The 23,001-nt window shown below is 45.9% G+C and overlaps 1 protein-coding gene across 1 annotated transcript in view; it reads right to left on the bottom strand.

The window, feature by feature from the left end:
* Positions 1 to 2,261: 2,261 nt before the first annotated feature.
* Positions 2,262 to 23,001, bottom strand: part of MAML3 (mastermind like transcriptional coactivator 3) — a 396,777-nt gene continuing 376,037 nt past the window's right edge. The window contains exons 3-5 of the mRNA XM_081304141.1: positions 14,987 to 15,256; positions 10,167 to 10,251; positions 2,262 to 5,543 (exon numbers count right to left, since the gene is read on the bottom strand). Coding sequence (XP_081160267.1) covers positions 4,546 to 5,543; positions 10,167 to 10,251; positions 14,987 to 15,256 — 1,353 coding nt within the window. The 3' untranslated portion in view covers positions 2,262 to 4,545. The remainder of the gene's footprint in view (positions 5,544 to 10,166; positions 10,252 to 14,986; positions 15,257 to 23,001) is intronic.

The following is a 23,001-nucleotide window of genomic DNA, read 5'->3' as shown; positions in this document are numbered from 1 at the left end:
GGGAAAGTGTCATAAAACATTTTAACATTAGGAGAAGAGCCCTCCGTCAGTTTTTCCAGAAAAACTGGCATCTAAATACTAGTTTCCAGATCAGTAGGGCAGGAAGTCATAGCAAACTCCCAGTCCCAAATAGCAGTTTGAATATCCAGACACACGCAGTGCAGGTCTGCAGTGGGCCCTGGGGTATGAGCCCTGCCTCCCCACTCCTTGCCTGCTTGGTTTTGGATGAACAGTGAAGACTCCAGGGCCAGGCCACCCTGTCCTGTCCTGTCACTTGCTGGCCATGCTACTCCAGCAATTCATAGCTTTCTATCAGTTATGATGGTGGCTTGAATTGGGACATTTTTTTTTAATACTTGGAAGACAATGAAGGAAGAGAGGGCACAGATTCTTAACTCGATAGCATCATTACTGCATGATCATGTCCTTTACAAGTGGGAATAAAAAATACCTTCCATATCTTATACTGTAGTATGTTTAAGAAAGTCCTATTTTTCACTTAAATTCCTTTTGGGCAGTGTAAACCATGCACAGATGTATACACACACACACACTCACACATGCACACACACACACACACACACACACACACTTTTGGATAAACGACATGTGGAAATAGTGAGTGTACTTTGCGTCTTAGAGTTTGTTTCCTTCATTCTAATTCCATGGTCACCAAGCCACCTCTTGACTATTTTAACTCCTATTAGATTTGGCTACGTGGAGCAGATGTACTGGCCAAAGAGAGAGTTTCTGATTGATTTGACAGTTGTACATACATTTTTTAGTATATTAGAATTTGGTCAAAATTTTATTTAGAAATCAGATTCACTACCTAAAAAGAGTCAATGTCACAATGAGAGAGTTTCTATGAATCGAGTCTTAAGAGGCATCAAAACCAAAAAGATAGTGTGAGTTGCTTGAGCAAACATCCTGTTAGAGAGAATCAGCTATGAAAGACCCATGTGAGGCCCTGGGACAATGTGAATATGGAGAAGGGGATTATCAGGCAATTCACATGACTCGAATTAGGTGTAACAATGGGGTTGTTGGTAGGGACAAGAACACCTTTGTTTTGGGTCCATTTCTGATGATGACTTTGTTCTGTGGTCTATTTTTTCCACTCCCCCCAAACAGTTTTGAAATATATTGTTTCACTATGCTTTTTAAAGTTTGATGGGAGACTTAGGACAGGTCTTCTAGAAATGGAGAAATGGATTCACATGCATATAACTTATTAATAAACGGCTTGCAGAAGGGGAAAGGAAAGGGAGTGGGGAGAAAGGACTGAGCAGAGGAAGAAACCAAGCAAGCAGGCAGCCGAGTCCCCGCCTCTGCTGACCCTGCAGGGAGCTCTGGAGCACACCTAGTGTCTCAGAGTGTCCAACATGTTAACTCCTTTCCTATCCTGTACAGTGAAGCACTGGATAAAGTCACTGGAGGGGCACAAACTTGTAAGCATTTTCAATTCTGGGGGTGGGTGCAGGCAAAGCTAGGCTGGGCTGTGGCTTTGAGAGATGTTGTGTGGGCTGTAGAAATAAGAACTCGAGGAGGGGGGAATGTTACTGATAGTGTCCACGGTAGTGGAGTGAGACCCCTATATTACTCCCCGCTAACATATTGATTGATTTTGTGTTCATGCAGTACCGAGATTGAGCCCAGAGGTGCTCTTCTACTGAGCTACATCCGCAGACCTTTTTATTTTTTGAGACGGGATCTTGCTAAGTGGCCCAGACTTGGCCTTGAACTTGCGATCCTCTTGCCTTAGCCTCCTGAGTAGCTGGGATTATAGGTGTGTGCCACCATGCCTGCTTTATTTCTTGATTCTTGCCCCCCTCCCGCCAAATTTTTATTATCCATTTTCCGAGTGCTCTGAACGTGCCAGCTAGAAATTGAATTGCTATGGTACTGAATTGATAAATGGACCCCAAGATGTCCCCTTGCCAAGGAGACTTCTCCCTTCCCTTGGCCACACCCTCCAGAGAGCACCAGCAAATTTAGAAAGTTTCAGTTGTGAGGTTGGATTAAAAAGGGCAGGAATGATTGATGTCTATTGTTAAATCTCTAAATAGTGACATCCAAATTTTGAGAAAACAACGGCAGTTAATCAATTAATTAAAACCCAGGAATAATACGTCCACTTATTTTAATGCTGGAGATCCAGGGAGAATCCCAAAATGAACTCTACTTGGGATTGATTCAGATAATGATCATTTATTTTTGTTTTGTTTTGTTTTTTTTTTCTTTAAAAGTGGTATGTCAACATCACCTCATTTCTACATTTCAGAGTCCTGTACATCTCTTAAAAGGAAATAAGCAATGCTCAATGTACAAAGTAAAAACAGAAAACTAGAAAAATCTGAATCAAATGGAGCCAGTTGCCATAGGTCATACAGTACAAATTAGTCATTAGATGTAATCTGAAGTGCAATACCACTGTTGTGATGATGAGTGAAGGAATGAAATAAAAATACTCTATTTTAAACAAACAGTATATATATATTTATATGTATATATTTTTTTTACAGATAGTAGACCCAGTGATATCTGTAGTATTGTAAAAACTTATATACAAATAACTTTTTTTTTAGACATTACATATACATCAGCACCGTAGTAAAAACAAAACAAAACAACCTTATTAAAATCTACCTCTCTATTCGTTGGTCCCAGGACTGAGCGGCTGGAGGAAGCTTTGAGGAGATGATGGAGCCTCCCCCTTTCCATCAGCCTCCTCCAGCTCCTCCTCATTGCTTATATATTCATTTCCTGAACCTTGCAGGAAAGGGTAATAATTATGAATCTGTATCTCGCATTTGTTTTTTACTTTTTGGTTTTCATCTGTTTCTTCTCAGCTTCCCTCCCCATTCAGGAAGTTCACAGTCACCCTGCCACCACTTTCCATCAGCCAGGTGCCTCTGGCCTCCCCTCTCCTCGGAACAGGTCTAGACTCCTGGCAGATGCAGAGCAAGTCAAGGGCGATGCCTGCCTGCCTCCTCCGCACAGTCCTCTGCCCAGCTTTCCCCTGGAACTCGCCTTCGGCCAGGGCGGCCTCCATGGGTTCTGACCTCCTGTGCTGAGTTGTGTGTTGGTGCACAGAAGGGAGCCAGCAAGTAGGACATGAGGGGACCAGGGACAGGAGGAAAGTCCATTCAACTTGTGCCACTTTGTCTCTGTGGGAGGGGAGGCAGACCAACAGACATGGAGGTGTCACTCAGGGTGGAGCTGAGAGCATCAGAGGACGCCTGTACAGAATTCCCCAAGTGGATCACCTTGCCTTTAGGAAAGGACCCTCCCCGGTTCACTATCCAAATCCGGAAAGTGGAGCTATTGATTTTTCTGTTCCTCCATCTCTGGGGTTTTATATTGGTGTCTGATGATGAGAAAGATGTTGTGCAAGGCCAATTTTAGAATGGCACCCCTGGGATTCTCACCAAGAGACTCAGAACTGGTGCCCTCCAGGCTACTCCTCTCTGGGGGTATCAGAAGTATCAGACGTGTAGCTCATGTAAACCCACACACGCAGTGCACTCCGTTCCAAGCAGACATTCGTTCCACTCTACGCAAGTGGGAGAAAGAGTCTCCAGTATCCCCTTGGCCTCCCAGGCATTGTCTCAGTTTTGCATTTATTCTGACTTTGCTCCAAAGCTTCACCTCTTCTTGGATGGTCTTTAAGGAGAAGCAAAGGCAGGCTGGGGTGCAGTGAGGGGGTCCAGAGGCAGGGATGAAGGAGGAGGCCTGGCTGACCCACACAATCCAGCAGGGGTCCCTCCACCCTGTGGTCCCCAGGAGCAGATGAGAGCCACCTGCTTGTCTATTATTGTATTGACCCCCAAAGACTCCCGCTCAACCTGGAGTGGTGATTGGCATGGGGCAGCTCCCTAGGACTGCCGGAAGGCCCTTCTCAATCTCAGCTGGCCTGAGGTTCATGGGCAGGGACAGAAGACAGGCCTGCACGATCCTTGGTGGTCCTTTGGGATCAGTCCCTGTTCTTCCTGCCTGTTCTGCAAATACAGGAGCGTGTCTGGAAGGCGCGTCTCTTCCCACTCAGAGACTGGAGCATTTCTGACCTGCACCTGCCTGTGCGGTGGCTAGCAGCCTCTGTGGGACTCTCCCTGGCTGAGGCTCTGTCTCTTGTGTCTCTAAGCTGTAGTCCCTGGACCTGGAGCAGGAGGGCTGGCGGTACCTCACCTCTGGCCACAGTCCAGTCCCTCTGGGCTGGAGCAGCTCTTGCTGGGTCGGGCGATCACAGGGGGCGCTGAGCAGAGGGGTTCACTTCCTTCGTCTCCCCTCCCCTGCCCTCCCCATCTCCTCTTTTGCAGCAGGGATGGGCATGGCATCTCAGCTCGATTGCTGTGCGAAAACCAGGTGAACGAGGCCCCACTGGGCCATGGTGGACACCTGGATCTTCCACCATCAGCCAGCTGTAGTTTTGCTCAGTTTACGTGGGTCAAAAAAACAAAAAAACAAGGACGGGTCAGCATCCTGTTTCTTTTCCACTGGGTAAGCTTGTACCACTGTAGCTGTGGCTCCCGGGACCCCTCTTGACTAGGGGTTACCAAATAATTCATCAAGCTCTTGCATCCACTCATCCCCTGGCCCGCTTTTGATGATGGAGTCCACTAGGTCTGCACCGTCCGGGAGTCCAGGGAAGGAAGCCCCAGCGCCTTCGCTGTAATTGTATGGCATGTCCTGAGGAGGGTTCCGCTCATAGGCTTGACTCTGGCTGCTGGGGGCAAAGCTGCCACTGGGCATCTGCTGCTGCGCTGGGGGCTGGCTGAAGGCTGGCATGCCAGGGACGCCCTGGTTCAGCCCAGACATGACCATGGGCCTCGCCTGGCTGGTGCCCTGTTGCCCCGGGAGTGGGGGCATCATCTGCCGACCCATGGCAGCCGGGTTGAGGGTTCTCACTGTGCCAGTGTTAGCGTCCATAACCGACTGGCTCAGTCCCTGGGGGAAGTGCTGCTTGGTCAGTCTGGGTTGGCCTGCTTGAAGTGGGTAGCTGGCGCCATTGTTGAATGGGCCCAGTTCTCCACTAGTCCTTCCGGGCATTCCCTGCAAGCTCCTCTGTTGCCAGCTTTGCACTCCTTGCTGGACAGTTCCCATGATGCTCTGAAGTCTTGGAGGGCCTTGGGGCCTTGGTAAGGCCTGGCCCACTGGGCCTTTCATCTGCTGGTGCTGCTGGGTCAGGGCTGAGTTCACCAGCATGCTCTGACCAAAGCCACTCACCATGCCGACCCCTTGGCCAGAGGCAGGCTGCCTCGGCCCCTGGGCTTGGTTGTGTGTGATGCTCATGCCACTTTGGTTTGGGTGCTGCAACATTTGGGTCATTCCTGTGCTCATACTGTACATTCCTGGCTGGCTGGTAGGTGTGGTGCTGTAAGGGGCCAGTCCCATCTCTGACTGGGCCGCAGCTGTGGCCATCGTCCCTGGGTTCTGGGAGGGCCCCATTCCCATCATGCCTGCGTTCTGTGCCATCAACCGTGACGTTCGCATGCTCTGGAGGGCTGCCTGGCTTCTCACGGCTGCTATATCCTGGGGTGAGCCTGCAGGAAAACACAGAATACTCATCACTCACTCTCCTCTATAAACATTATACTGTGACAAGTTGCTGGACTTTCCTTTGGAAATGACAAAATCCTTAATATGAAAGGATTTACTCTGATAATATATCTTTAATAAAAATGATTATCATTTTTCTAATTATAACATATGCTGATTATGCAAAATTTGGAAATTATTGAAAAGCACGAAGACAAAAATTAAAGTCACCCAAATTTCCGCTACTTTTTGTACTGGGAATTGAACCCAGGGGTACTTAACCACTGAGTCACATCCCCAGCCTTTTTTTAAAATTTTGAAATAGGGTCTCACTAAGTTGCTTAAGCCCTCTCTAAGTTGCTGAAGCTGGCCTTAAACTTCCACTCCTCCTGTCTCAGCCTCCTGAGTCAGTGGGATTACAGGTGTGCATTTCAGAAGCAAACTCTTTCTCACTCTTCTGGATATGATGCCATCAACCCAATAGGATACCATTTTCTTTGAAGGTGAGGGGGGAATTCATCTCTCCAGCTAAATTAAGAGGAAATGTCTGCACATTCTGTTTGTGAAGTGGAATGTGGCTTAGTAGGGAATGCTATCAATGGAAACCATTAGGCTGATTTCCCTGGAGACTGGAGTAGGATTTGAGAGGTCGGATGTCTTCGCTTCTGCCCAGTAGCTATTTTGACAAATGGGACATTTTTTTAGATCCATCCTGTAGATTTCCACATGCTCTGGATTCTCTGACTCATACATGTCAGTTCAAACTGATCAGCTTCTAGAGCTAGAAAAAGAAATCGTCTTGTTACTTGCTTCTTGGCAATGAACTTTGTAGCAAAGTCTACCCTTTCCAATCTGCAATAACTGTGAACTTCTCTCTGCAGATCACCAACAGTTCCAGTGATGCAGTTTAAATGTTGGCCAGAATATCTATCAACACCAAGTCATTCAACTTCAATTAGGCATTTGAATGAAGCCCTTCTTTCTGATTCCCATAACATTTCCAGACCAGCCAAGTGAATGGAAATGTCACCTGTGGAACACCAGTCAATGTTGTAAAGGGCTGGGGGGAGTACAAAAAATAGATTTTTTCTATGGCTCTGCTAATGATTAAGTCTATGGGAAAAAGAAAAATAGTTCTTTTTCCTGGACATTTAAAGAAGATGCAGCACAGGAGCTGATCGATATTATAAGCAAATTTGATCCCATCTGGAACTGTGATGAGAAACCAGCTGAGAACAGTCTAACCTTGTTAAGCCTGGCACCTTGGCAGATAACTGAAGCATGTTTTTGTCTTCCTGATGGGGTTATTGATTTCTGGGCAGCAAATACGTCTCCATATTTTCTTCCTTTCTTTAAGAAATAAAATTATGGGAATTTTGATTATGACTTAAGTTTTTGTGGCTTCTGATCAATATGAGGCTACACTGAAAAATGAAACAGTACTAAGGGGAAACTGAAAGATCTAAAAACTTAAATCCCTAGAAGCATTTCAATTATTTTAAGCTTAATTATATCCAAGTAATTTTTGGAAAAAAAAAATCAAACCCTCCTGGTCAAACACTGGATGGTAGTATCTCCTTCAACTTGTAATCTTGTTATAAAGTTTTGTGACCTTCACCACTGAATTTGTATTGACTGCATGGCCAATCAGATCGTGAAATGAGTTATTGAGTTGTTTACAAAAAATTTAAGGGAAAAATATTGCTGACTCAGAGATTGATTGGGTAGACTCAGATTATATAAACAGACTGATGGAGATGACGGCTGGACACAGATTAAAGGACTTTCATAATTTGGACATTTTAGTTTTATATTTATAATGGATGTTGAAGGACCGAGTATTGTCTGGACTAATTTTGTGAATGGGAAATAGGTTCCTTTCTTTAGAAGGCAGAAATGTTGAAATGCCCTTTAACAGGTAGTGAAACATTATTCAAAGCCAACTATTACTTAGCATAAATGACAGCACCATCTAGATGCGATTCTTATTTTTTAGAAAAGCATTTAAATATCAGCAATCAGCACAATATTTTCAACCTAAGCGAAATATAAAGCTTTCTATTAGCCCAGTTTTATGCCTTCTGTTATTTTAAACATACAAAGGAAAAAAATTCAAATGCATCCAAAGAATTAATTGTCTTTACCTGATTACTAAGTGGGTTAAACAGACTACTTTTTCTTTTTCTTTTTGTCTAAAACAGATATTATTGTGAGACACTGTAGTCACATTAATTTTCTTGTCTGTTGGTTAACATCACAATGTCAGCGAAAATCTTCCATATTCAAACAGAGATGGCAATATGAAGTTTTTCCCCTAAAAGGTTCTATGTTCTATTTTCATTCACAATTCTATATTTGTGAAAAAGAAGCATTTGGTATGGATTATCACTCAGAGGCAAGGAACTCAACAGGAAAAACGATGGTCATTAAGACCTCTACACTGCGTGGTGGTTACGAGCATGGTGTAATAACCATGCAAGTAATTCCTAATAGAGCTTCTCTCTGAGGACTGTATTTATTATCTATCAATTTACCATCTTCCCAGGAACATAACATCACACTATCTAGGGATCCTGGAAAATACTGAACATAGCAAAAAAATTATTATATCTCAGACCAATCAGCTCAGGGGCCCTACTAACTTTTAACCTAGACTCAAAGCATTCAGAAGAGTCATATAAATACATATCTACGTCCTGTAACACAGAGGAATTATTCAACTCTGGTGGATCCTTTATTTCAAAAACAATAAGTGAGTTATGAACCTAGAAAATTCAAGGGACTCTGTGATTGGTATATCGGCATTTATGTTTTTAAAGCAGCAATTCTCAAGGTGTGCTCCCCGAGCCAGCTGGATTGGCAACTCCTGAGAACCTGTTAGAAATGCAAACTCTCAGGCCCCAGGCTGGACCTACTGAGTCAGAAACCCTGTTAAAGGGGCCCAGCTGTCTGTGCTTTAATAAGCTCTGCCGGTGACTCTGTTGCAGGCTCAAGTTTGAGAACTCAGGTGAAAAGGAGGGCTCTGTATCTGTGACAAAGACTTTATGTCACAGTGACTCTCCAGTGGAGAAACTTGAAACAGTACTTCTTCAAAGAATACTGGCACTGATCAGTACACCCGTGCACAGGTGAATTCTTTTTGTCTTTCCTGGGTCAAGTCCAAAGGGGTCTAGGGTCATATAAATGGTCCAGGGGTGCAAAGGAGTAGGAGTTATTCAGGGCCTAGTGTTTTCACAAGCACTCTTCAGCAAGATCTATCAGTAACTGCTAGTGGGTTTCACACTCATTAAGCCACAAGTCATAGTGGGTGACCCAGTATATATATACATGGGTTTATAATAGAAACTAACATTTCGGATATTCCCTGATAATTTCTATTGTATTTCATTTAAAACATGTGAATTATGACTCACTAAATCATTTTAATCATCTGTTATAACCCAAAGACTGAGAAGTGCTACCCCAGGTCATAAATTGTTCACCTAGTCTATTGATCAAATTCCAGAGTGTCACACATGAGCAATGATGTCAGAGTTTGCATATATTTACATATGTGCATATTTCTGTGCAGAGGCTCTGTAGCTTCCAACAGATTCTTTTTCCCCCTATTTTTTTAAACTGGTGTGTTACAGTTGTATATAAAGTTGAGATCTGTTGTTACATATTTGTACATGCACACCATATAAAAATACAATTTCGTATGATACTTGACTTTCTGAGTTTGGTTTATTTCACTTGTCACAATGAGACAAATGAAGGGACTCTTCCATCCATTTTCCTGCAGATAACATGCTTCCAGCAGATTCTTAAAGGGTCGGTAACATCGAGGGGTTAGAACACTGATCTGAATCCCACTAAACAGGCAGAGGGTGAGAATTAGGGTTTCTGTGGCCCCCTGAAAACTCTTGTGGGTAAGATTGGGAAGGGTCCTAGGCTCTTCTTCCAGCCATACGAGACTCTCCAGGGTTCTCTCTTGGAGACTGGGAGGGCTTGATATTCGAGTGGGCCTTCTGCATTTACATGAGGTGGCTACGCTGGCATACAGTGTGCCCACAATTCAGGATTTTTGCAACCGGCAGCAGGTTTGGCACAATTCACTTGGCCTCAAGGCTCTACCTTTCTTCTCCGTTCAGCATAGACTGGTGTTTGTTTCAAGCCAGATTCTTCCACTGGGTTGTTGGAAGTGAGGGTTTTGGTCACCTTCACCTGTTGGGATTAGCAAGAAAGATACAGCCCAGGACTTGGGCCCTGTGGTCACTAACATGACCATCTAGACATAAAAAATGCTGATACTGGGCCGGTAGGCACTGGTATGTCCTTACTGGTTGCTAAACTAGTGAAAGATGCTGTTCCTTTGCCAAAAGACAGCTGCCTGAGTCTTCCCTTCCACCACCACCCCATTCCCCCTGGGCTCTCTGTGACCCAGTGACCAAAATGATCATTCCTAGCACAACAGGGGCCTCCAGGAATCCATTCTGAATGTTTGGTACTCTTCTCCTGCCAGCTGCTAAATATTTGCGAGACTCTCTAGACACGAATACAGACTGTAAGGCAACGCCACGGGCCGCGCATTCCCTACGCTTTGCCACTGAGAAGGATAAGGCAGAAGAGGTGCAGAACGGCCTCACCTTGAAACTGATTGACTTGCTGCACAGGGTATGGGTTCCGCTGTTGCTGGAGGTGTTGCCGGGGGAGATGAGACTGCTGCAACTGCTAGAACGAGAGAGGACAAAAGAGATGGGGATGTGAGATGGGGGAAGGACACTTGATTATACATCCTGGGAGTTGGGGAAGGCAGGGTTGTTTCCCAAAACTCAACTTTATGTTGAAAAATAACGTGCAAACAGGAAAGTGTGCAAAGTTCAAGTACACAGGTGGGTGGATTTGTACAAAGTGAACACAATCCAGGTAACAGCTTCCATAGGTCTATAACAGCTCCTGGTGCCCCTCTGGTCATCACCCTCCCTTGACCAGGGGTATGATTAGCCTAACTTTTAACAATGTACACTGGTTAAGTCTGCTTTTGTACTTCATAGAAAGGGCTTCAACCTGGCACGGTGGCACATGCCTGCAATCCCAGCAACTCTAGAGGCTGAGGCAGGAGGATTGTAAGTTCGAGGCCAGCCTCAGTGACTTGGCAAGACCTTTAGCACTTAGCTGGATGCTGTCTCAAGATAAAAAAGGGTTGGGGATATGGCTCAGTGGTTAAAGTCCCTCTGGGTTTAATCCCCAGTACCAAGGAATAAAAAATAAAAAATAAATTTATTGTAAAAATGGACTAATATAATGCTGCTTTCATGTCTGTCTTCTTCTTATACTCACTGCTGTATTTGTGAAGTTTCACCTGTGCTGGGATGTACACTGATTGCTTTCTTATTCTTACTATTGAATAGCATTGATCCTATGAATATACCACAATTCACCCATCCTACCGCTGGTGGTCGTTTTGGGTGTTTCTAGTATGGGGCTGACATGATATCTTTGCTACGAACATTTCTGAATGTGCTTTTGGTGAACATCTTCCTGCATTTCTGATATGTGACTTGCTGCTCATGAGGAATGCATGTTGAGGGAGGTGGTTTGGATTTGAATTTCCCAAGTTTGGCCTGCATGCCTTTCCTTAGCACCAAGGGGACCCAGCTCAAAGGGACAAACAACTACTTTTCAATGACCTGAATAGATGGTTTGGGTACAGGAGGATGCGATCCTCAGGGGCTATATAAAAGAGCTAATCTTATTCCCATTAAGCCACACTGCCTGAACATACATCTAATACAAGTAAAATATTCAGCATTTACTGCTTTGAGGAAACCACATGGGATTCCACATGTACCAAGATCCAGAAGGCCAGCATTTTCGTCTTTCCTCTGCCACTCCTGGGAATTTGCACTACTAGTATTGTTACCAGTACACCGGACAGGCTATTACGATCATTATCATTCTGTATGTGCAAAGCAAGAGGACCCAGAGTGAGGTGGAAAGAGAACAGAAAGAGGTATTAGTTCTAGGGCTGCCCCTGAGTAGCTGCGTGACCTTCGGAGGCTGGTTGACCTCCTTCTTGCATCTGCTGAATATGCATGAAGCACCTTCATCTGCAAGGGCTCTAAGGAGCCTACAACAAGGCCCTGCTCTTTAGAGTATTCATTATAAAAATAACACACATAGACCACTTCTTACCACATGTGTTGGCTTCTATTTTTTTCTCTCGTGTTTGTTCCTGAGCAACTCTATAATTTTCTTTTTCTCTACAAGGCCAGCCAGCATTCTGGCATCCAGAAGAAAAACACACAGCCTCTACCCCGTTGACCCCAGCTGAGTGCCTACCATAGGACTCTGCAGAAAACTCTTGACATTTATCGACGTGCAGACCATTAAAGAGTCGACCAGAAACCATGCTAATCTTTTAGGCAGCAATATAGAGGCATGATTGAGAGTTAGCTGAGCATTTAAAAGTTTCTCCTCAGCTGAACTTCCCATAATATGCAGGAATTTAGGTCTGGGGTATAGTTCAGTGGCAGAGCACTTGCCTAGCATGCTCAAGGCCCGGGGTTTGATTCCCAGCATTAAAAAAAAAAGGATTAAACTGTGCCACTCACAGAGAGCAACAAACCTGGGCTATGGCCTGGAGTCAGGAGTCAGGAGTACCATTTCCCTCTTGGCTCTGCCTCTCTCTAGTTCTGTGATCTCAAATAAATCACGTAAGCTCCCTGGCCTTAAGTGTTAGCTTTCGTAACTGTGACTGAAACACCTGACAAGAACAACTTAGAGGAAGAGAAGTTTATTTTTGGCTCATGGTTTTAGAGGTTCAGTGCATGGTTGACTGACTCCATTGCTCTGGACCCAAGTAAGGCAGGCCATCATGGCAGAAGGGTATGGTAGAGGACCCGGGCTCTACTTATGGTTCCCAGGAAGTAGAGAGAGGAAGGGAGAGGAAGGGGACATAAGGGGGGTCCCCAGTGACCCCCCTCCTGCTTGCAGTGACTCATTCAAACTAGGATGAACTGATTAGGTTACAGCTCTCCTAATCCAGTCTCCTCACCTACATATTCCTGTACAACTGGAGCTTTTGGGGGTATATTTCATATCCAAACCATGACACCTTAATTTCCTCATTTGTAAAATGATTGGGCTTCACTATCTCCATTTCTTTCGCATCTAAAATTCCCAATTCTGTTGACCCTTTGTGAACAGATGAGAAGTGACAGGGCCTTGCTCCTGGAGAGTGAGGCATTTAATGTTAACCCATGCCTGCTTTCAACGAGACTCAGTTTAAAGTTCCCACAGATCTGCGATCCCAAATCCTTCTGTTTTCCTCATATGGCCTTTCAGGAAACCCAAGTGTTTCCGATACACTGTTTCCAAAATTAAAAATTGCCAGGACACTTTCAATGCTGCAGAGACAGAAAATCAGCAAGGTGTTGATGTGACAGGCAGTATTCATTCTCTAGCAAAAAGTTGACAGCTCACCACTTGGAGACCCCCCCCAGGATAGCCTGCACTAATAAGTGCTATCTGCAGGCCCAGGGCAAGATGCCATTCTGATGTGGCTGGCACATGGGTTGCAGCTCTTCACAATGTTCTCTGACACCAAGGTCACACGTTGGGTCCCCATATAAGTTAGTAGAGAGCATACAACCTCCAAAGACATTTGCACACATTATCTCATGTGATTGTGAAACCAGCTATATGAAGGAAATTATTCAAACTTAATCTGGTAGACGAAGTCAGAGGCCAAGTGGTTTGTTTCAAAATCACCACTGCAAGCAAGAGGATGGGCAGGTTCTCACCCTGAGTAAAATAATCTCGACTTGGACCCCTATTATAAATTCACACGGTTGCTAAAGAATTGCATTCAGGTCACAGTTCCCCTGCCATCTTTTCCAAGGAGTCCTCTCTCTCTCTCTCCGGGTCCTGGATTCCGAGGGGTCTCGCTCATTTTCTCACCTCTTGATGTCTGGGCATCATTTGATACATCTCCTTCTACACGCTCCCACCTCCTTCTTTATTCCCCCAGGGCTTGGCTGATCTGGCTCCTGAGTAGGAGTATCCTGGGACTGGCACTGTGATTTCTGCCTGGTCACCCTGACTTCCCCCTGTGCTTTGGTGGCAGCACACGTATCAAAAGCCATCACTCAACATCTCAGGCACACCTGAAATTTCCTGGGATTGGCCGAGGAGAGGATTTACAAAACCCGGCTTCCCTCTGCAGCTCCATTTATCACCGCCTGAGAGATATTAGCATGGCTGCTTGTCACACACCTTATGCAGGGTGAGAGGGATAGAGGTTTGTTTGTACAATAGCTGCCAGGCGGCTGACTGACCTTGGTAAAAAGGGAGATAATTACACAGCTGTTCAGGAAGCAAAGCAAAAACAGGGAACATGAGTGAACTGTGCCCAACAGGACAATCTTTCTCTTTGGGGGATAACTGGTGTTACTTCGAGCTGCTGTTCTTGGTTAGTAGGGACATTCCTACCTGGAATCTTGTAAATAGGCGGTGGTGGATGCTTTGTAAATTTCTAGAATTCTGATCTCATTAGGAACATTCTAGAAGGATTACCATGAGTCAGAGTCATGTTGGGCCTTGAGCCTTGTATGACAACCTCCCACTCTCACAATAAAGAAGCTGCCCTGTGTGAGATCCCCTGGGCAGGCCCCCACAGGGGCCATCTGGGGATCTCTTGCAGGCGGCCTCAGGCCCTCCCTGGGATAATACTAAATCAGGCTCAGGCATCTGTAAAAACAAAACAAATCAAAACCTACAGGAGCGGTCTGCAGCGAAGGCTTTCTTTCAAAGCTGGAGGAATCATACAGCACGGGTGGACAAAGATGCCTAAGGTAGTGGTGTATTTGTGTCAGGCCTTCCTTTAACTCACAGATTTCCTGAGCTGTTTTAAAAGCTGTCAGGAACTTTCTTAAGTTTTCACCCTCTCTGACCCCCAGTTCAGGTTTCCAGGTGGTTCTGCAGGCCCTATTGTTCTGCTATTGTTCCCGGTCCATTGTTCGTGACCAATTCTGCAGAATTCTCCACTGTCCCTCCTCCTGCACTTTCCTCCCGAGAAACAAAGTTCCTGGAATTATTATTTTTTTGCTTCATGCTAGAAATATGAGGGCCTCAGAAGAATGAGAGCCAGCCCCCACTGCAGGCTGATGACGCAGATCCCTGAACCAGGATTCAGAAGACAAGGAGCCAGCCTCGGATTGAAGAACTGTTTCTGACAAATGGGCCTTCACATTGATGGCTGAAGCTTGCCTTTTAAGAACAAACTAATTCATTAGAGGAAAAAGCCTAACTAATTGAAAAGCTCTAAGTTCTGTAGGTTCTTCTATGGTCCTGGGAATTGCTGGTCTGCGTGCCAGGGACAGGGATTGTGGTGAGTCCCTTGCAGACAGCAGGTGCCACATAAGTGTTTGCTGAATGGATGGATCACACCATGGAGGCACAGTACCTGCTCAGCCAGAATCTGTTGCTGCTGCTGCTGCTGCTGCTGCTGCTGCTGCTGCTGCTGCCTCTGCTCCCGCAGGAACTGTTGCTTCTGCTGCTCCATCAGCTGAGCCCGCTGATCAATCAGCATCTGCTTCATGATGGCTGCCTGAGGCTGGCTGCCCAGGAAGCCGGGACCAGCAGGACTGGCCCCAGAGACCATGCTGCTCGAGCCTGGGGGCACAGAGGACTGCAAAGGGCCTGTGGTCCGGGGAAGCCCAACTGGGTGCGGCTCCTGGGGGGACAAGAAGAGAGATGGATGCAGTGATTCCTCATGGACACTCGTTGCCTTCTCAGGGGAAAGCCCTGGGACGGGGAAGGGAGCAGGCCCCAGGGGTCCTCAGGGGCACCCATTATATTTCTATAAAAACAATCCAGCAGTCCTCAAACCCGGCCTTCCCTCAGTAGAAACAGAGGCTACAGGGGATTGTGACAGAGCGTGGCTTTGTCACAATTTGGGAAGTCTGAACCAAGTCCAGTGTGTTTCAGGTGAAACTAAAGGATATGAACTGGATTTTCAACTCATTTCCGTGCGCTCCTAGGAAAAGGAATAAGCCCTCAGGCTGGGCTCACCGTCAGCTTGGAGGTGGCATCCTGACCTCACCCATGATTCTTCCTCCTTACCGTCCATTTGGCAAAATGGACATCTTAGCAAGTAGGAGGGACAAACCCAGAAAAATGCTGTTTTTTCTTTTTAAATCAACAGATCTGATATTTGATGTTATTCTAATTGATTACAACATTGAAGGGATTTAAAAATCTTGCTGGTCAGAGTTGTGGATGGTGAGAATTGGCAATGTTTTATTTTGACCAAAGCTGTGTAATTGCTTAACATCTTTAAAAATGGAATCGTGTCTCATGTGTCTAGGATGATTTGAATGTGGGGGGCTGGATTGGGACTCTTGATTCTATAATTGTATGTCAGAGAGTCAACCAATGGCAATTTTTAAGGACTGGGGTCCTGAGGGGATAGAAAGTGACAGAGAGCTAATCCCCTGCAGCCCAAGCCCTGGAGGATGTGCTCAGAGGGGTCTAAACAGCTGGGCAGAGAGGGTACTATGTAGGAAAAATAGTTGATGGGACATCAGGTGTGGGGTGAGATTTGGTTTCTAGACACTTCTACCAAGCACATCTGGTAATGGCAAGTATTGTTCTGTAGAAATACTTCTTCTAGTTCATTAAAGTTTTAATCAACTAATCTGAACCTAGAGGAGCTGATTTCTGAGGTATATACAAATTAAGTGGGTACAGCTATAAGGACAAAAACGGCCATACCCTGAGTGACTATCATGAGACCTAAAGAATAAGAAAGGAATGTGAACAACTCTGTGGTTGTTTTAAAAATTATTATAATGTGAATTGGATTTTAGCATTTTCCTCTTTTGTGTTGCTACCTTTTCAATGTAGATATTGTTGATCATGCTGGAAGTTTCCTCTCAAAACACAGAGTTCATCTCTGTCCTAGATGGAGAGTCCTGGATTTAATTCCCCATGACCCCAGCTTGCTGTACTCCAGTTTCCTCCCACTGCATAGGTTGAGCCTCGAAGACTTTTCCTTCCACCCTCGAATTTCTATCTACACCACATCTTTGGTTGCACTTCTTCCCTCTTTCCATCCACCCAAACAAACAGAATAAACAAAAACGAAGACCACGACACAACACACTCTTCCTCTTACCCCAGCAACAGTGGCTCAAGTGTCCTGTTAGTTAGTGTAGCAATTAGTAAGTGAATGACCCCTAACTAGCAGACCTAGAATACTAAGCTTGGTTCTAAATGCAAGATTCTTTCCACTTGCCCTGGCCCTGTCTAGGCTATGCATGGGGCCAGATGCACACTTAAGAGTGGCCTGTAGACCAAATATCTAGCGTGTCTCTCAAGAATGTGCAGTGTCACACATAAATGCTGGCCCTGAAGTTCATAAAACTTTTTTGGGGTGTGCATTTTTTTCTGTAATTAGGTAGAGAGCCATGCAATATTTTTAATGTTGCTAAAAAAAAAAAGTCTAATGCCAAAAAAAAAAAAAAAAGCCCCAAATCATGATGTTTCCAAAAAGTTTATTTTATGCCTGACCCTTGCAGGGGTCTAGATATTTCAGGGTCTTCTTTCTTCAAAACACTTGCTACCTGCTTTCCAAGCCCTTCCTTCTCACAGGATAGAGCTGTTTCTTGCCACCCATCCAAATGGCTGACTTAACACATTTACAAACCAGTTTACACTGATGCATAGTCCATCAGCAAGAATATTGATATAAAGTATTTTTCTGCATGTTTCAGTATATTTCATGTTTTCCAGTTTTGAAAAGGAGAAGGAAGTTGAAGAGAAATGAGACCCAAGGAAAGATAACAGGTTTTTGTACCTTGAGTTTTTGAGAGGGCTGCCCTGACTGGCTCTGTTTTCTTTGTGCACTTTGAGGTATTCTTGTCCTGTGTGACCAGCTCCACACAGCTGGAGAGTATGCCCCAGGGGAGGAGCGGGAACCTTTGCTTTCCCAGATTTCTCTCCAAAGGGAAAAGAAAGGGAGAGGCAAATGGGGTGATGATGTTCATCTATTGAGCCACTTTTTTTCCCCCTGTGGGGAAAAAATATTCCCAAAGGGATAGAATAGTGATTACTTCCAGGGATTCCATTATTTCCCCAAACGATCCTCTCCCCAAAGTTATGCCTTGGAGTTCCTCACTGAAGAACACAGGCAGAAGGGCTGTGTGCACTGGTGAAGGATCACCAATGAAACATCTCAGTGCCTTCCCAGCAAGCTCTGCTACGTTCAACAGCAGGTGAGAGTCACCTACCGCCCCAGCCTCAGGTGTGTATTGCAAAGTGTGAAGGCGCATCAAGTGACTTGCATTACAAATTAAGCTGGCGGAGCTCCTTCACATTACAGACTTCTTTTAACCTCCAGTCTAAGAAGGCTTAATGAGAAATAGTCTGTCAAATTTCATGATTTCAAGTCTCTGCTCTTGTTTCTAAGGAGGACACACACTGTGTGCTGCAATTAGAGGAAACCAGGCTGAGCTTTCGTCATGCGACATGTAATGCCTGGAAGCCAAATGATGCAGTATTTTTAGTTTTAATTACTGGGCTTGTTCTCCACTCCCTGCCCAACGACCTCCCTTGCTTTCTCCACAGAATCTTAATACATTCTCTTCCCCTCAAATCCAATTGGCTACATAGATCTTCATTACTCTCCAAACCTTCTCACTCCCCAGTAAAATAAAGGGAGGAACAAGAAATCAAACCCAATGAACCTGTTTTACACATCTTCCCCCCTCCAGGGACAAGAACTTAGCCATCTTCTAAAGGCTCCAGTGAGGTGGGAGGTGTCAAAAACACCCTTACCTCCCCCCAGTCAGTTTTCGACTTCAAAAAAAACAGCTGTGGTAAAAATATCTCCCAAGAACAGCCAGCTGTTTATTTATAAATCTGCGCGCAGGGAAGCTTGATTTTCTCTGAAGTGTTTTCAAGAACATGCACGGTGTTTGGGTGAGAGGGGCCGGGGTTACTGGCAGCGAACCAAAGACTGTGGGCTCCTCGGAGGGATTGTCACAAAAGGCTGCCGGCGGGGATGAGGCCGGGGTGACAACGACGTCGTGAATAACTGGCTTGAAAATGCCCAGGCCTTTTTCCGGCGTTCCTCGTCGGGGCCCTGGGAGCAGCTGCTGTTCTCCCTGCGCCCCAGCAGATGGTGGTGTCAGCCCGGCGCTCCGCACGCTGCCGCCCGCTCCGCCCGCTCCGCCCGCGTCCCCTCCCCTTGCAGATGGCTTAATCAGGACTCGGCTCTCCCCCGCCCCGCGCGTCTGGGCCGCCGCTGCGGACGTGGAGCCAGGCAGTCAAGTGTTACTGCGTACAGCAGGTAGCCTGGCAACTGAGAGCATAATACCGAGCAGATGGTGTTCGCACGGCGTGATGGACATCACACACGACAGCCTGAGACAATCCAGGAATTCCCTGGTGACTCGAGGCCCTCTTTACACAAAATGAGTTCTCTCTCCGTTGCCGTGTATCTCTGGGGTTATCTCCCCCCTCTCCGAGTGACACCGAACTGGTTTCTTATTACCGACTTTCCTCCCAGCCCGCGGGGAGGGCTGCAGGTGGGGGAGGGCGCGGGAAGAGGACGTGGAAGGAAACGGAAGGGAGAGGGGACAGGCTGGGGGCGGAGGGGACCGCCGATCGGCCCGGGGCGCGCAGTCCGAGAGGGATTGGCTTCCCGGTGGTCCGGGCTGCACCCGGCGCGCGCGGGGAGGGGCGGGAGGCGCGGGCCCAGGGACTGTTGCAGCCACCGCCTGGGCTCTGCCACCGCGCGGTCTACCAGTAGCCTAAATGAAATTTAGGATTTTCGTTAAAAAGTCCCCGGGGGCGTAATTTACCCTCTCGACTCGAGCCTGTCTGCTTACAAGTCCTTCGGGGCCTGGGGCTAAGCAGGCGGCAGTGGGGCCGGTGCGCTCCTGGTCTCCCTGTGCACGCGGCCCTAACAAAGAAGCCGGCCCCAGGGTCCCCGCGCTGGTAGGGCGCGTGGCCAGGCCAGGCCCCAGCCCTGGGGTCTCCGAGGGCCTCAGCCAGCGCGCGCATTGCCCACGCATTGCCTGGCTCGGCCACTCCGCTTGTGCCAGTGGTCTGCGGGATACCGAAGGGAAGTACGCATGGACAGAGTCACGGCCGTGGCTAGGAAAAACTAGGAATAAATGAATAAACATAAAAGATGTCCCAGAAAACAAATCTGTGTTACACACACACACACACACACACACACACACACACACTGAACTGGGTCAAGTAATTTTTTTTTTGTTTTAAATCCATCTTTGGGCCAAATGGAATTTCCACTGAATTCTATTTATCAGAAGACCTCTATGTCCAACCTCTCGGTATGCAGAAGCTTTCTCCTGTCAAGGTACTATCAAGTTTTGAGTTTCAGAGGTGGAGGTCTGTGAGAGGTGAAAGCTAACATCACAGGGTTGGGCAAGAGTTCAACAGTCTCAAGGCAGGGAGCAGCCAGGGACAACCACGGTGGGGCTGAACCAGGCCCCTGGCGGTGACGGCCACAGGTACAGGCAAGCCATCTGACCTCTCCAGCTCAGTACCCGTCCCCTGAAATGAAAATCAGATTTGACTCCTCCTTGACAATGGGAATTTGGAGATGGAAATGATTAAGATACTATCCCCCACCCCCCTTGGGTACAATCAGAGGCTAAATCAGGGGTTCTTGAAGTGTGGTTCCAGAAGCAGCAGCATTAGCATCACTTGGGAGCTGGTTTGAAATGCATGTTCCCAGGTTCAACCCCAGGCCCCTGAATCAGATCCTCTGGGGGTGTTTTAACAAGATTTCCAGGTGATTGCCCATGCCCCATAGTTTGAGAATCACTGGGACAAATTTAATCCAGGCTCTTGGTCACTGACCATATAACGTAGGCCTGAAATAGGTTACAAACCTGCATTTTCAAAGGCAAGCCAGAGTGCTGAGTTGCTTATGTTTTATTGCAAATTCTTCTCATTTGGACAAAACTCTCATTTGCTCAGGGCAGTGAGGTTTGCTATGCAAACCCACGAATTCCAAAGGGAGTTCAGGGCCATGATTCTTCCAGGAAGGAGAGTACTCCAGTTGTAGCTCTGCTGTGGAGGCTGAGGGGCAGCCCAACTGAGGTAGGTGCAGCCCGACTGCATCTGTTGCAATGTGTTGCTAAGGGAGCATCAGCGTCACTAGACTTCCCTTGGTGTGATATTAAGGCAGTGCCATAGAAAGCTGTGATTTGAGGAAAGTCCCCTCTGGTTGGAAAGAGTTCTCAAATATGGAGAAGACCATACAATGGAAGAAGATAAACTAAACATGAACGAGGCACCTGCAACAGACAGAGCACTCTGCCAGGTGCTTTCACCTGTTTAATTCAATTCTTTTCTTGATCAGCCTCCCCACCCCCAGTCTCTTGTCTGATGTTCCACAGTGGGTGGTGGCATCTCTGGGATTCTGACTTCTCCATCACTGTCATGTGCATTTAGTCTTAATTGAGCAGACCACCCAGGAGCATTATGGGGAAAAGAATCCCCGAAAGGGAAAGGAATGGACCCAGAATAAAAAGGTAGAATGACTAGGATCAAAGAATGAAACTGAAAGTGCATAAAAAATATACATCATGTTAAAGTTTACTGCCTAGTACCCAAATCAGGATGCCCCTGATGTATCAACCTTGACATTTAAAGAAAGGGCATAAGATTAGACAATCCAATCATACATGGGAGAAAGAAACAAAACATAAAATAAGACCTTAGAATCCCCTTTGAAGTTGATCAAGTGTCAGGGCAGAAATGTGGTTTCTGTATGGTGATATCTTGTACAGATTTCCCTTTCTCCAAAATGATTTTGCACTGTAGGTTTGGAGAACTCTTACAATAAATTTATAGCAGAGTCCCAATAAGATCCATCCCATTTGCACCCCTGTGTTTCAGAAGATTATTAAAGAAGGGTGGATTAAAAGGGTTGCTTTATGATGTGTGGTGGTTGTAACCCCAAGATAACCGAATTTAAGGGCACTGATTATTAATTTAGGAATCTTATCATAGAAATAGCAGTAACTTAGGGCCCAATAGTAGGGCTGCTAAATGGTTTCAGCAAAGTTCTTTGTTTAACCTTCAAGAAGAAGCAGTCTGCATTGGGGGAACCCAGCAGACTTGGACAGGAACTCAGCTCCCCTGTGGGCCCAGTGACTGACACACTCTGACCACAAAACAAGCAGCTTGTGGTCATACTGCCTTAGCTCTTGGTCATGTAGTGCATCCTCTGGGGTGAGGGAAGTCTGAGGTTCTAGCTTAGCACCTGCAAAAGTGGGGACCAGTACTTTCAACTTGGCATTTTTTCTAAATTTCAATGAGCAGAATGGAGTTTCTACCTAGACATTGGATAAAGTAACCATAGTTGGCCTTCTTCATCTGTGGGTTCTGCACTTGGGCATCAAAAATCTTCAAAAAAACAGTGCATCTGTGCTGAAATGTATAGACTTTTTCTTGTATTATTCCCTAAATATAGTATTAACTCTATTGACATAGCATTTGTGTTGTATTAGGTATTGTAAGTAATCCAGAGATGACCAAGTATATGAGACGATGTGTGTGGGTTCTATGCAAACACTATACCATTTTATATGAGGGAGCTGAGCAGCCACAGTATTGGTGGGGGTGAGGGGTAGTGTCTTGGAACCAATCCCAAGGGATAACTAAGGATAACTATATTTTAAAAATACATGGTTGGCTGATTCCCACCCTGCCCTCCATGACCAATCATTTGGGGGAAACTTAAAAAGCAATGCAGGGAAATAAAGAAAAAAAAGCAACATTCCTTTCTAACACTCAAGCATAACCATTGTTAATATTTTGATGTGCTTTTCTTCTTCCTTTTAGCCTTTACCTGGTAAGCAATAATATTTTCCATGCTTCTGATCATGGCATACACATGACTGTATACCTACTGATTCTTACTGTGTAACCTGGGGGTAGTAGAAAGTTGTGTCTTCCCAAGTTCTGGCAGGGTGATATCATATGGCCTCTTTACTGGCAAGGTCTTTAGTTCCTTGGGGACGACGACTGTGACTTTCCCAGCCTCCAGCACAGAACTAGGTGCAAAGTCCAAATAATGAATATTTCCTGAACCAACTAATTGGCTATGATAGAATCTGGCAGAGGGAATATGAGGTATATGAGGTGCAAATATGTGGTATATGAGGTGCAACTGGGGTGGTGGTGGGGTGGGTGGTGTTGGTGGTGGAGATGGCCCTATGAAGAACTGCTTGTCTGAGCTAAGGATGGGACCCTCTGCTAACTATTAAGGAAAGGGTTAAAGCGGTCAGCTCGGTGAGAGTGCCATCAGCCACAGGGAAGGCCAGGCTTTCAAGGACTTCCTTGGGGGTAAAAATAACAAAAATACCATTTGTCCTTATCAGCACTTTGACCATCTTTACCATAAGTCCCTTCAGTGAAGACACAACTTGGAGG

This window comes from Spermophilus citellus (genome assembly GCF_964194105.1).
Source record: "Spermophilus citellus genome assembly, chromosome: 8".
Taxonomy (NCBI): domain Eukaryota; kingdom Metazoa; phylum Chordata; class Mammalia; order Rodentia; family Sciuridae; genus Spermophilus; species Spermophilus citellus.
Note: the sequence above shows the minus strand (reverse complement) of the source record. Positions and strands in the feature narration are given on the sequence as shown.